Raw genomic sequence first — 13,124 nt, forward strand, 5'->3', positions numbered from 1 at the left:
ACGTGGGTGAGGCCAGAGGCCCGGCTCGCACACTCAGCTGTGGGACGTGGGCAGCACGCACCTCCAGGATTTAGTGTCCTCCTCTGTCACAGGGCGGCCGGCCGGCGTGGACAACTAACTCGTAGGGTCGTGAAGGGGGTTGAGTAAATGTCACACTCCAGGAGAGTGCCAGGCAGAGTAGAAAGTGCCTGTGAGTTGGCTGCTACTGTGGGGATTTGACTGAGGGAGCCCAAGAGTGAAAAGAGCCCAATTTCTGCCAGCTCAGCTGTGTGGGGGCTCGAGACTTGTCATTCAGTGAATCTATATTTTAAAAAGTGACATTTCTTGCACACTGGGGTCGGTGCTTGGAGTTAAGCATTTCACAACGTGCAGGCACACAGCAGAACTGCAGGAGCATGTGGCTGCAGGCTGCTGGCTGCTCCTGTGTCCCCACACAGCCAACTTCCTCCAGGCAGGGAGCGTGACCTGGGGTCTGTGGACCTGGCTAGGAAGCGATTACACCTCTGTTCTCTGACCTTGACAGACACTTAGCGTTTCCTTCCAGCACAAGTGCAGCAGACAAAGCACAGCGACAGCACCACCAGGGACTCTGTTCCTCACCGGAATCACAGGTAGCTCCATCCACACTCCAGCTGTCGCGGACAGCTCTAAATACTGTTTGCATTCATCACTAAGTTGAGATTGTGGTGGCTATTTTATCTGCCACTGGATCTTACTGTGTGGATAAAGTGGCATGCATATTTCTATACCACAAGTTTGGTTTTTAAAAATATTTTAATACTATGTTTTAATACTACTGATTTCTTTAATAATCCTTATATGCTTTACTTTGGGGATTTAAAAATGTTACCCTGAGAAGAGAGTGATAGGCCTCCCCAGCCTTGGAAGGGTCCCTGGCACATAAACAGTGCCTGGGCCGCGCTCTGGGCTGGAGGGCGCTTCCTGTTCCTGCCCGAGGCGGGGAGTGGGGTGGCTGCTGCCAGGGCTGGACTTCAGGACAGACCAGCTTTGCCCCCGTGCCCTTCTGACACCAGCATGGGCCTTTGGGCAAGTAACCGCAGCCAGCCACACTATGTATGGCTCCCGTGCTCTGTGAGGGGATTACAGAGGTGACACTGTGTGCAGTAGCCCAGGGAGGCGCGGTGGGCCCTCGTCGCAGGCATGCTGCCTGCCACCGCCTGGCAGAGGCCAGGGCGACAGGGGCTCGCCTCAGCCCTGCCCTCAGAGAGGGCTGAGAGGAACTGAGCAGCCTCCTGGCTGTAGCAGTGGCTTCCTTCCCCATCGGTCACGTGGGGCTTTGTTCCTGTCCCCTGGAGCCTTGGTCACACAGCTCACTGTGCCTGGCCTGCAAGGAGCCAGGAGCAGAGCACCAGCATGGGCCCAGGGGCCAGCGCGCTGAGAGCCGTCCTCCTCCTCCTGGGTGAGTGGGGCCTGTGGATGCGGGGCGGGCCTTGCTCTTCTCGGGCCTCGGGGGCCTCAGTGAGCAGGAAACTGGAGGAAGCTTAACCCACTGGGCTTGATCTCTAAAGCATAGATACGTCCCTGCGGACAGATGGCGTCTCTCACTTTGACAGTGAGCAGTGCTCTTGTTTGTTTCATTTCAGCTGCAACTTACAAATGGTTTTGGGCTAAGGATGAATAGGAACGATCGTGTGGCAGAAAGAGCTCTGGGCTTGGGATTTGGAAAAATCTGGGTTTAAACTATGTTTCCATTTTCAGACAAACTAGAACAAGCTTCTGAAACTCTGTGAGTGTTAAGTTTCTGAACCAATGAAATGGAAGATAATAATGCTTACTTTTTGGGACTGTGGGAGAATTAAGTTAAATTTAATCAAGTCAAATAAAAATAATCGCATAGAATGAGAAAATGTAGGCATGTAGATGCTGCCCCACCCTTAATAGTGAATCAGTGTTACTATGCCGTGAAGTGGACTCCTTGTTACCCAGAGAGACAGCATATTTGGCTTTTAAAATCATCTTTAATGTGTGTGTTGGAAGAAGGGAGCAAGGAGAGAGGCAGAGACCGACAGAAAAGTAAGGGCAGCTGGAGAGGGAGAATCCCAGGTCAGAGTGTAGACAGAGAGGAAGAATTCCAGAGAGAGAGAGAGACAGAGGCACAGAGAGATGGTTAGAAACACGCACAGAGACAGAGACGGAGAGAGACATGCGACTTTCTAAAGTCCCCTTTGACATCAACTGCTATTTCCTAAAAAGCAACAAATATTCCTTATATACACAAAGATTTCTTTCCCAGAACTTGCACTGGGCCAAGACTCAAAGGCAAGTTGTCTGTCTTCAGACGAAATCTGCTGTCCCTGGAGCACTAGGCTGTGTCCCGACATGGGCAGAGTGAGTCCCGTCGGCAGGGCTCCATCTGAAGCCCGCACTAGGCAGAGAATAACGAAGACCTTGGCCTCTGGGAGTTAGCATGTCGGACAGACAGACAGACACAGCACCTGTCAGTTTTCGTGGCCCCTGGCACCAACCCTGAGGGAATGGCGGAAACCGGCCAGCCCCAGCGCAGAGTGTAGGGCAGCAAAGTACGGTGTGCCCGCCCGGTGGAGGGCAGCAGGAAAGAGGAGCTCTGACCCTTGTTTCTGCTTTTCATCTATCTAGATGAACAAACCAGTCTGTCCTGTGGGAGGGAAACTAGGCTAAATTTGAGAAACCCAATGAAAAATGTGCAAATTTCATAAGCAGGCAATTCATTGAAGAATTATAAACGACAAGCCTTCAAAATGCTCAAGCTCACAAGTAATAGAGGAAATGACACCATTTCCTTTATTTTGACTGTTTCTGGTGTGCCAGGTACTCTGCAAAACACTTTGTATTAGTTCATTCAGCCCCCACAACAACTCTATGAAATAGGCACCGCCACTACCTGCATTTTATCGGTGAGGTTTGGATTGCTTGGCAGAGCATCTGGGCACGCTAGTGCCTTCACATGCCATCAGCAGAGACACGCGGTGGGCAGGGGGGTGTGGCTGGGGCTGGACTCCCTGCGTGTAAATCCCTGCTCTGCCACTTAGCAGCCTGGAGAACCTGGACAAGTTATTCATGTTCTCTGTGCTCAGTTTTCTCATCTGCAAATTGGGGATAATGCTTGTACATACCTCACGGGGCTGTTGAGAGAATTAAACCTGTTACCACATTTAAAACATTTAGCACAGTGTCTGGCACGCGGTCAGCACTCACTTAGGGTGTGAGGGGTTTCATTGATCCAATCTTTCCAGAGGGCAGTTTGGCAATACATAGCAAACCGCAAGCTCTTCACAACATTTTACCCAGAAATTCTACCCCTAGGAATTAGTCCTAATGAAATAATAGGGTAAGAGCCTTCCAAAATATTTAGTAGGATATTATTCAGTACTGCTGAAACCATAGTAAAATCCAGAAAAAGTGAGTATCAGTAGGAATCTGGCTAAATCAGTTACACTGTGATGTTTCAAACAATTTCCAATAGGTTTAGATGAAAGACACACCTTCCTATGAACAGACGTGGACTGAACAAAAGTGACAAAGCGATAGTTATAGAGTTACATAGTTGTAGTTATGGTTTGCATGTTTGCTCATCTATCCAAAAATTGACTGGAAGTCTGGAAAATGGGGCTCTGAGTATCCTTTACTCTTTCTAGGAAGAAGGATTATGGGCCACCTTAGTTTCTCTGTATTGGAATTTTTCATAATGATCATATACATTTTTAGTCCCAATAAATAAATTTCTGTGAACAAAAAATAACATGACAGCTTATTGAACACAAGTGAAGAAAAAAAATGACTTTCTCTTCAATGACTGATGAATCTACCCAGTCACCCTGTGACGTCCACGCTCCCAAGTGTAAACAGCTGACCAGGCTGACGGGGGCCCCGGGACGAGAAGCCAGGTCACTGTTTCCCACACACAGCATAATTGGAGTGTTTTTGAAAAAATGGTTTTGGAATATTCTATAAATATTTTTTAAAAAACTGAGATTAATGGAACAAACATTTATGGAGCCAACATCATTAATTAACAAATGTTAATTTTGGGGGGGATATCTGTATTTAAAGGTAGGTAGCTAAATCAACATATCCATCAAAAAATAGGATGTTAGGGATGAAGTTAAAGCCCCCTGGCTCCCTTCCTCTGTCCTATGTGCCCCTCCCTCTCCAGAGGGAGCAGCGGCACATGGGGGCCGCACTTCCTTTCTGAGCTGCCTGGGAGGCCTTTAAACTCCACAGGAACCCGCCACTGCGTAGTCAACAGCCGCACTCTATAGGCATCCTGACGACATAGACGACATGCATTCATCTCAGCCACTCTGTAAGCGCCTGTGGAAACACTGTCATTTATCCATTTGTTTACCCACTCTCGTACTGATGGAATTTCGGCTGTTTCTTACCGTTTTGGGGTCCCCCCTCCTGGAACTTGCATGAAGCTGTTTTCCAGCTGACGCCCTGGAGGGCAATTGTGTGTCAATTCTCCTTTTATTGGATATTGTCGAATTGCTGTCCACCAGGGTAGTGTGGACATATCTGTTCCCCTTACATACTCGGTAATACCTAATATTGTCACACTTCTCCATTTTTGCCAGTTGGAAGGTGTAAAACATCTCCAAGTTTTAGGTTGTGTGTTCTGACTTACTACTGAGAATATGCATTTCTCTGTATTTATCAGCCAGTCAATTCTTTTTGTCTATAAATTTCCGATTATATAGGACTTTCTTCCAAGTTTTATTTGATTATTGGTCTTTTATGTATTCTTTTCTGGATATTAATTATTTGTCTGTTTCATGTGTTGCAAACATCTTCTCTGGGTACGTTGCTTATCTTTTATCTTTGTGGTCTCCTTTGCAATGCAGAAGTCTCTCAATGTGATATAATCAAATTATTGTTTTTTTCTCTTTTTTTCTCTTTGGTTTTTATGTCTTGTCTAAAAAACATTTTTTATTTTTTTATTTTTTTCTTTAAAGTTGTTGGATTTTTATGATTAGGTCTTTAATTTATTTTTATGTATAACCTATAGAAAGGATCTAACTTTAATGTTTTCTGTATGGAACATCAATTGTCCTAATATCATTTATGTGCTAACCTTTCCTTTCTTCCCTGCTTTGCAATGATTCTGTGTTGCTCATATACTCTGTATCTCTTCTGTACCCCTTTAGTACATGTCTGAGCTGTTCGGGCTTCCCCTTCTGTGCCTCCTTTTGCATCTGTCTCTGTTGGAATTCTGTCATGCTGTTTTGCTTACTATAGCTTGTGAATCTTGATAGCTTGTGGGTAAGATTTCCCCTTCTGTTTGTCATTGTTTTTAGAATCATCTTGGCTCTTAGTTCACTTCCTCTTGCATGTAGAGCTCCTTCTTGGGAAGGTGATAAAATTCCACTTCCCGAGACCCTGGGCACAGGGCTGCTCTCAGCACTGTCTGGACGGACCTCTTTCACTTCTCAGCCCTGCCCCAAAGGTAGATGCTCTTATTATAGTCACACCCATTTTTACAGATAAGGAAACTGAGGCAAAGAGAAATCAAAGTAGTAGATAAGTGGCTGAGTTGAGATTCAAACTGAGGCATTTTGATGCCCCAAAGCTGAAATTTTAGTCTAACACCAAACTGTCTTAGTCGAAAATAGAAAGGACATCATGAAACTGGTGTAACTTTTAAAAAACTGTTTTCAATTTTTTATTTCAAAATAATTTCAAACTTCAAGAAAAGTTGCAAGAATAAGAATAGGACAAAGAACACTCACATGATTTGCCTATTTTAAACAATTTACCTTATTTGCTTGATCATATATTCTCTTTCTCTATATATGTATGTAGATACATACACATAATTTTTTATTTTTCTGAACCTCTTGAAGACAAATTGTATATGTCAGGTTTTTTTAAACCTGTAAATAAGTCAGTGTTTATTTCTTAAGAATAGAGATATTCTCTTATATACCACAGTATAGTTATCAACTTTAGGAAATTTCAAGCTGACAAAATACTTCTATATAATCTATTGATAGTATCCCAATATTTTCAGTGGACCCAATAATGTCTCCTACAGCCTTCGTCGTGCCCCCCGGCCAGGACCCAGCCCAGGGCAGGTATTGCATTGGGTGCCTATGTCACAACAGCTTTCTTTAATCCGGAACATCCCCACAGCCTTTGTTTGTTTTGCATGGCAAAAGTATTTTTGAAGCACACAGCTTCCCACCCTTTTATTTTCCCCACAGAGTATTCCTCATTTGGGGGTTTGGAAGATATTTCCTAGTGATTAGATGCAAGTTATCCCTTCCCTACCAGAAGACTACATAGCTAAGACAGTCCTTCTCAGCACTCACACTTGGAGACACAGGATGCCCCAAAAAGGCTGATGGACTTTTCACATAATGATAAAAGACTGAAAACTAGACTTTGGATTGTGGTTGTCACAATTCTAAATAAATTATTTGCTACTTAAATACCAACTGGTCAGTATATTTAAATTTTGCTAAAATATTTATCTAAGAATAGCTATTGAAAATATCTGGTGAAATTTCTAGGCATTTTATTAGAGCTCTGCATCTTCCTTTTAAAAAAGCTGCCATGTAAAATATTTCTGTGGACTCTAATTCCAACCAAAATGTCAGCCATCTGTCTCTGTTTTAATTCTGTTGGAAAGCATCTGCTGAAATCTATGTATTATTATAATCACGATAATAAAAGAAATACAATATCACTTTAATTATGTTCCAGTGCCTAAAACATTCTTCACTGGAGGAGCCAGAGTTATTGAACAGAGAAGAGGCTTTTTTTCCTCCTTAATTTATAATGAAAAGATGGCAGAGGCCAGGGTAAAGAGAATTAAATTCGTTTTTATCTTACAAGTCAAAGTCATCACTTTACTCTTTGGCTCTTATTCCCTGAGATCTTTGTAAAAATCTTTCCTGACAGCTTTTCCCCTCTTCCAAGTTCCTGCCAAGGCAATGGTTCAGAATCATGTGGTGTGTGGATTTCAGTGAGAAAGAATTCTTGATGTATTAGTTTTGTTTTGTGGCAACAAGTCTCCGGAAATGTACAAAAGAAAACTAGTAGGCCAGGGTCTCTTGGCAAGTCAGCAGGAGGTAGAGGAAGAGGCTGGGAGCCGTAGGCAAGAGAAACTTCCTGATCGGGCAAGAATTCACCTAATGACTTTTGCCCATATTCTAATTGGATTGCTTGCTTTTTCTTTTCTTTTTGAATTTTAAGAGTTATTAATATAGTCTAGATACGAGTCCTTTGTGGTCTGCAAATATTTTCTCCTAGTCTATAGTTTGTCTTTCCATCCTCTTAACAGGGTCTTTCACAGAACAAGAGTGTTTAATTAAGTCTAATTTATTGATATTTTTCTTCCATAGATTGTGCTTTTGATATCATATCTGAGGAATTTTCACCAAGCCCTAAGTCCTCAAGATATTATTCTGAAATGTATATAGTTCTATGTTTTACATTTAAGTCTCATACATTTTGAGTTCATTTTTTGTACAAAATATAAGTTTAGATCAACTTGTTTTTGACCTATGGATAACCAAGTGCTCCAGTATCATTGGTTAAAAAACTCTCCTTCCTTTATTGAACTGATTTTGTTCCCTTGTCAAAAATCAGCTGGTAATACTTGTGTGGGGCCATTTTTTGGTTCTCTTTTCTTTCTCTTTTTGTATGTGTCTGTCCCCCTGCCAATACCACACAGTCTTGATTCCTGCAGACATAAAGTCTCAAGATGGTAGGAATGATTCTTCCTACTTTATTCTTCTTTTTCAAAATTATTTTTTAGCATTTCTGGTTCCTTTACCTTTCCATGTAAATTTTAGAATAAAATTTGTACATCTACAGAAAAAACCAAAGCTGGGCTTTTGATAGGAATTATATTAAACCTCTAGATCAATTGGGGAGATTTGGCATTTTTAGTGTGTTGCATTTTCCATGAACTTGGTATGTGTCTCCATTTGCTAATATCCTTTTTGATCTCTCTCTTCAATGTTGTATCATCGGGCTTACACCTAAGTATTTCTGTGAGTGATTGCAAGTTGTGTTGTATTTAAATATTTTCTTTCTGTGTATAATTGTTAGTATATAGAAATATAATTGATTTGTGTGTGTTGATCTTATATTCTACCTGAGCTCACTTATTCTCAAAAGAATTATTGTTTAGATCCCTGGGGATTTTCTATGTTGACCATCATATCTGCAAATAGGGTCAGTTGTATTCTTCCTTTCTGAATAGTATGCCTTTTATTTCCTTTCCTTGCCTCACTGGGCTGATGAGAACTTTTAGTACTAGATTGAACAGGGTTGGTGACAGTGGATATTTGCCTTGTTCCTGATCTTAGTGGGAAAGCATTTCATTTCTCACCATTAAGTTTGATTTTAGCTGCAGGTATTTTTGTAGATATTTTTTATCAAGTTGAGAAAGTTTTCATAGTTGCTCATTAAAGTGTTTTTATGATGGTTACTCTAAGCTCTTTGTTGGATAATACTGACATCTGTGCCGTCCAGATGTTGGCATCTGCTGAGTGTCTTTTCTCATTCAAATAGAGATTTTCTTAGCTATCTTGCTATGACAAGTGATTTTCCATTGAAACTTGGGCATTTTGAGTATTATGAAACTCTGAATCTTATTTAAATCTTCTGTTTTAACAGGCCTCCTCAGACATCATTCTGGTGGGAGAAAAGGGACGTTTCCTCATTGTTGCCAGATAGGGAGAGCCCATTTTCCTCTCTGGCCTCCACTGACACCTGGTGGCAGAGGGGCGTGGTGTTACTCTGTGTGGGGTGGAGGGCAGCTCCCTGCTAGGTACCCCATACCTCCCTTGCTGGGAGACAGGCTCATCACTGCTTTGCACTGACACTGAGGGGCAAGGGTGGCCTTGAGGTTGCTGGCCAGTGGTGGGAGTCCTGACGCCCCCAGCCCTCCTCTGACCCCCCCCTAGCAGGGAGGGCCAGAGGTTCCTTGTCACTGCCAGGTGGGGGGAAGTCCAGGTTCCCACATGCTGACACCACCTGGAGGCGGGGACTTTCTCATCTGTTGGGGATGAAGGCCCGGTGCCCCACTTGGCTCTCTGGCCCCTGCCTCCGTGGGAAGCTGGGCTCCTACTTCGGGCCCAGTGAGGGTGGAAGTCCAGGTCCCCACTCGGCCTTTGTTGATGTGAGGGAGGGGGCACAGTTTTTTCTGTACCATCTGACTGTTGTGGATTATTTATTGTCTAGAAGCCTTGTCTTTCTAGGCCAACGCTTTCCAGGTGTTTTAGCTTGCAGGAGGTGGCTTTTCCCGAGGCTCCTGTCTGTGCCTGTTGGCATTTCTGGGTTGCCAGCTTCTCTGTCACTCGGGCTAGCATCTATGAGGCAAGAAGAAAACCCAGGAAATATACTGTCCTGTAACTTCTGGGGTTTCAAGGTTCCTATTTGTTCTGCCTTGTTCCTTCTACCTGTTGGAGTCATCTTATTTTTGTTTTTTAAGAAAATAGCTAAGGGTTTTAGCTATACTTAGCGAGAGGAACAGACTGGATCCGTGCCCTGACAGAGGTGACAGTCAGTGGGAATGAGAGTGCCTCCACGGCCCTGCAGGGAGATGGCACTCATCCCATGCAGAGGAGATGACGTGAGGAAGCCTCAAGGCCAGACAGTCACCTGATGGATGTTCCCTGGGGCCGGAAGCAGGAACACCAGGGTTGGCCCGTGGCAGGGCTGGGAGGTCCATGGACACAGCATACTTTGGTCTGTGTATTCCGTCGTGCCAATAATGGAAGTCTGAAATGAGTGTTTAGTGCCTGGGGGATGAGTGATTTGCGGTAGCGCTGTCGGGGGCGGGGGCCTGGGCTACCTGACATCCCTCAGACACACATCCCTGATCACGGGGCTCCAGACGGGGGGATGCCCCATGGGGTGAAGGCAGTAGGAGCGGCCTACGCACCGTGAGCCCCTGGCCTCAACGCCCAGTGACAGCCACGGCTGGGAGGCCACCAAGCTGAGCCTGCCCTGCTGACACACAACTATGCAGACTTTTTCACCAGCTCCCAAATTAAGCCATCTGCGCTTCCTCTTTAAAGTCACTGTAAGCATTAATGTCACACCCAGATCCTCATTTATCTGCCAGAATTGCTTGAACTGCTCCTTTTATTAAATTTGAGTCTATTAAATAACCGGCTAATGGCTCTCAGTAAGACGAACTGTGCTTGCCCTCTCCTGCTCGCGTGGACGAAGCAGAGGACCAGCTGCTTCCTGTCCAGGGGAAGAGGCAAAGGGCTTGGAGCTGGGCCAACAGGCCGTCCCGGAGGTTGGGGGTGCACAGACATCCAGAGCTTTCTCTTTGCTTAAGCAAATATTGACTTTCAACAAACTTTGCTGGACCACAAAGATAGGTGAGTCAGGCTCCAAGCTGAGGAGTTGACAGTCTGTGGGGACAGTTACATTGCAGTGTGTGACATGCTGAGTTGAAGGAAGCACAAAAAGAAGCAGGGGAGAAACACTTGATTCAAACTGGGGTGTCCTGGAGGGCTTCCTGGGGGAGGAGTCTTATTGAGTGCAAATTGGTTATGCCTCTGCCTGGCTGAAATTCTTCAGCTGCTCCCACTGCGGCCAGCACAGACCAAAGCATGCTGTGCCCATGGACCTCCCAGCCCTGCCACGGGCCAACCCTGGTGTTCCTGCTTCCGGCCCCAGGGAACATCCATCAGGTGACTGTCCGGCCTTGAGGCTTCCTCACGTCATCTCCTCTGCATGGGATGAGTGCCATCTCCCTGCAGGGCCGTGGAGGCACTCTCATTCCCACTGACTGTCACCTCTGTCAGGGCAGGGATCCAGTCTGGGCCACCGCCCCACACCTGCTCAGTAACTGGCATTTGTCTGTGAGTTAATTAGTGCATGAAGTGGAATGTGAGCTTCGGGAGCCAGTCTGTAGGAACGTGTGCAGGAGCATGTCCGCTTGGGAGCAGAGGGGTGGTGTTCTAGGAAGAGAGGAGAAAGGACAGCCCCTGCCGAGGCCTGGGGTGACAGCAGCAGGGCCTGCAGGGGGACCGTGTGAGAGGTGACACAGGCCAGCAGGGAGGAGGGCTTGGCGGGCCCTGGGGAGGCCGTCGGACATCATCCTGCAGGATGTTAAACAGCCTCCAAGGAAGGGGGCTCTGCCGCAGCGCCCCGCGTGGGCTGGAGGTAGGGAGACCCGTGAGAAGGTGACGAGGCAGCCTAGGGCCACGCGGCTCACGCTGGCTGCTGGGGCCCCAGTGCACCCTCACAGCCACTTCCCCACGGGAAGCAGCGAGTGGTCCAAGATTGGGCTATGTGGGTGCATTGTCGGTGTCTGTCACAGCCTGTGGCCAGCCTGTGCTCAGCCCCTGGTGGACAGGGCAGGCCCCGGGCTGTGTGGAAGCCCCAGGGAGAGGTCCCAAGCTGCCCCCTGGGGTAGTGGGGGACAGAGACCCTCCTAAGCTGCAGGTAAGCCACACATGACATATGAAGATACTTTGGTCAACTTGCAGTGACCACTCACCCTCCATACTGGTGTGAGACTCTTCCCCAGAGCCAGGGGGGTCAGCTTCAAACCCCAGATCTCTCATATTCAGGCACGTGGTCCCGAAGAGGTCACATCACCTCCTAGGGCTTTCCCATGAAATGAGGGCCACCGTCCCCCAAAACAGGCCCCTGTCCTGCCCCCTGCTGTAGGGCCCTGCATATACACAGAGATCCAAATGCAAAGACGTATTTTCCTTTTGATCTTGTCAGGAATTTTTTGAAAGTTCAGGATTTGGGTCAGCACACAGGTAAGGGGAAAGGGACTTGTGTGTGTACCGGGTCCCCTGCAGCTGAAAGTGAGGGCTGTCGGGGGGAGGGGGGAGAAATAACCACAGCCTGGTGGCCACCTGGGAGCCAGAGAGGGAGGGAAGAGATGCTTTCATTTCAATTACCAAGAGACCAGAGTCCCAGATAACAGAGCTGCCTCTCTTCCCTCGGTGCCCAGGAGTTCAGGGGAGAGCCAGGGCTTGGGTGGGAGAAACCTCCGCACAGTCTGCGGGGGTCAGTTCCCATCCCCAGTCCTGCAAGGTTGGGTGGTTCCAGGTGGCCCAGGCCCGGCCTGGGTCCTCTGGCTCTGCTGGTTGAGACCTGCCACCTGCCTGAGCCTCTCTGGAAGGGGCCGCTAGGGAGTGGACTGCAGGGCCCGGGGCATGTGGGCTGGGCTGTGCCTGTGTCTTGATGTGGAGCTTAAATATTTAGACATGTGGTGGCTCCGGGCTCTGTAAATGCCAGGAATAGCCTCAGAAAAGATAAGGAGAGTGGAGATGCCCAGCACAGACCTGCCGCATGGCAGGGCTCGGTGAGCGGCTTCTCCTGGTGGTCGGAGGCAGGTGGCTCAGTGTGGCCGCCCTGGCTTTGCCAGGGGCTCCAGTGTTGGCTGCGAGCTACAGTTCCCTCTGCAGCATCACGGCTCTGTCCCAGCGGGCCGGGCCAGCTGTCATCCCACAGCCTCGATCCCTGGGCACGCGTTCCCCTCGGTCAGGTCCCCCAGGACTCTGGAGAGAAGCTTCCCAGAGGCTGAAGAGCACAGTATGAATACTGCATGAACAATAATAACCCCACCACTTAGCGGTTATGCAACCTTTCCTCTTCCACAATACTTTACCATCATTAATTAGTTATTCTGCACTGCTGAACTGCTTCCAGCTCCCCTCTCTCTCTGCAAAGGCAAGCCCTGAGATTTGCTCTGGAAAACAGGCCTGCTCTGGTCTGAAGCACCAATGTCGAGGGGCTGGGCCCTTCGCCACTGGAATCTTGGCTCAGCCATGTCTCAAAAGGACACCTCCTTTCTGATCTGAGCACCTCCCCAGAGCTCCCCTTGCATGCTCTGCTCCCCGCTTCTCCCTTGGCCCCTAGGACAGTGGAGCACGCCCACCTCAGGTGGGTGACGAGCTTGCCTGTGGAAGGACGGCTCCCACCTGCACTCACTGCACACACTCGCCTTCAGGGAATTGGCCCAGCCGTGGCCATGTGGCCACTGAGCTTGGAACCATGCTGTGCCTGGCCTAGGCCATTGGATGAGCAATGCGCTGCAGAATGGGGACTCAGATCTCCTGGTTCCAAATGGCCTTTCCTGCCAGCCACCATGGGGTCAGAGGGGGCTTCAGGCCCCCACAGAGTGGATTGAAGGT

At 47.4% G+C, this 13,124-nt stretch overlaps 1 protein-coding gene across 1 annotated transcript in view; it reads left to right on the forward strand.

The window, feature by feature from the left end:
- Positions 1–1,315: 1,315 nt before the first annotated feature.
- The window catches only part of TMEM273 (transmembrane protein 273), a 33,786-nt gene continuing 21,977 nt past the window's right edge, over positions 1,316–13,124 (forward strand). Inside the window, exon 1 of the mRNA XM_045568300.1 lies at positions 1,316–1,420. Coding sequence (XP_045424256.1) covers positions 1,375–1,420 — 46 coding nt within the window. The 5' untranslated portion in view covers positions 1,316–1,374. The remainder of the gene's footprint in view (positions 1,421–13,124) is intronic.

The sequence above is a fragment of the Lemur catta genome, chromosome 14, assembly GCF_020740605.2.
Source record: "Lemur catta isolate mLemCat1 chromosome 14, mLemCat1.pri, whole genome shotgun sequence".
Classification (NCBI taxonomy): domain Eukaryota; kingdom Metazoa; phylum Chordata; class Mammalia; order Primates; family Lemuridae; genus Lemur; species Lemur catta.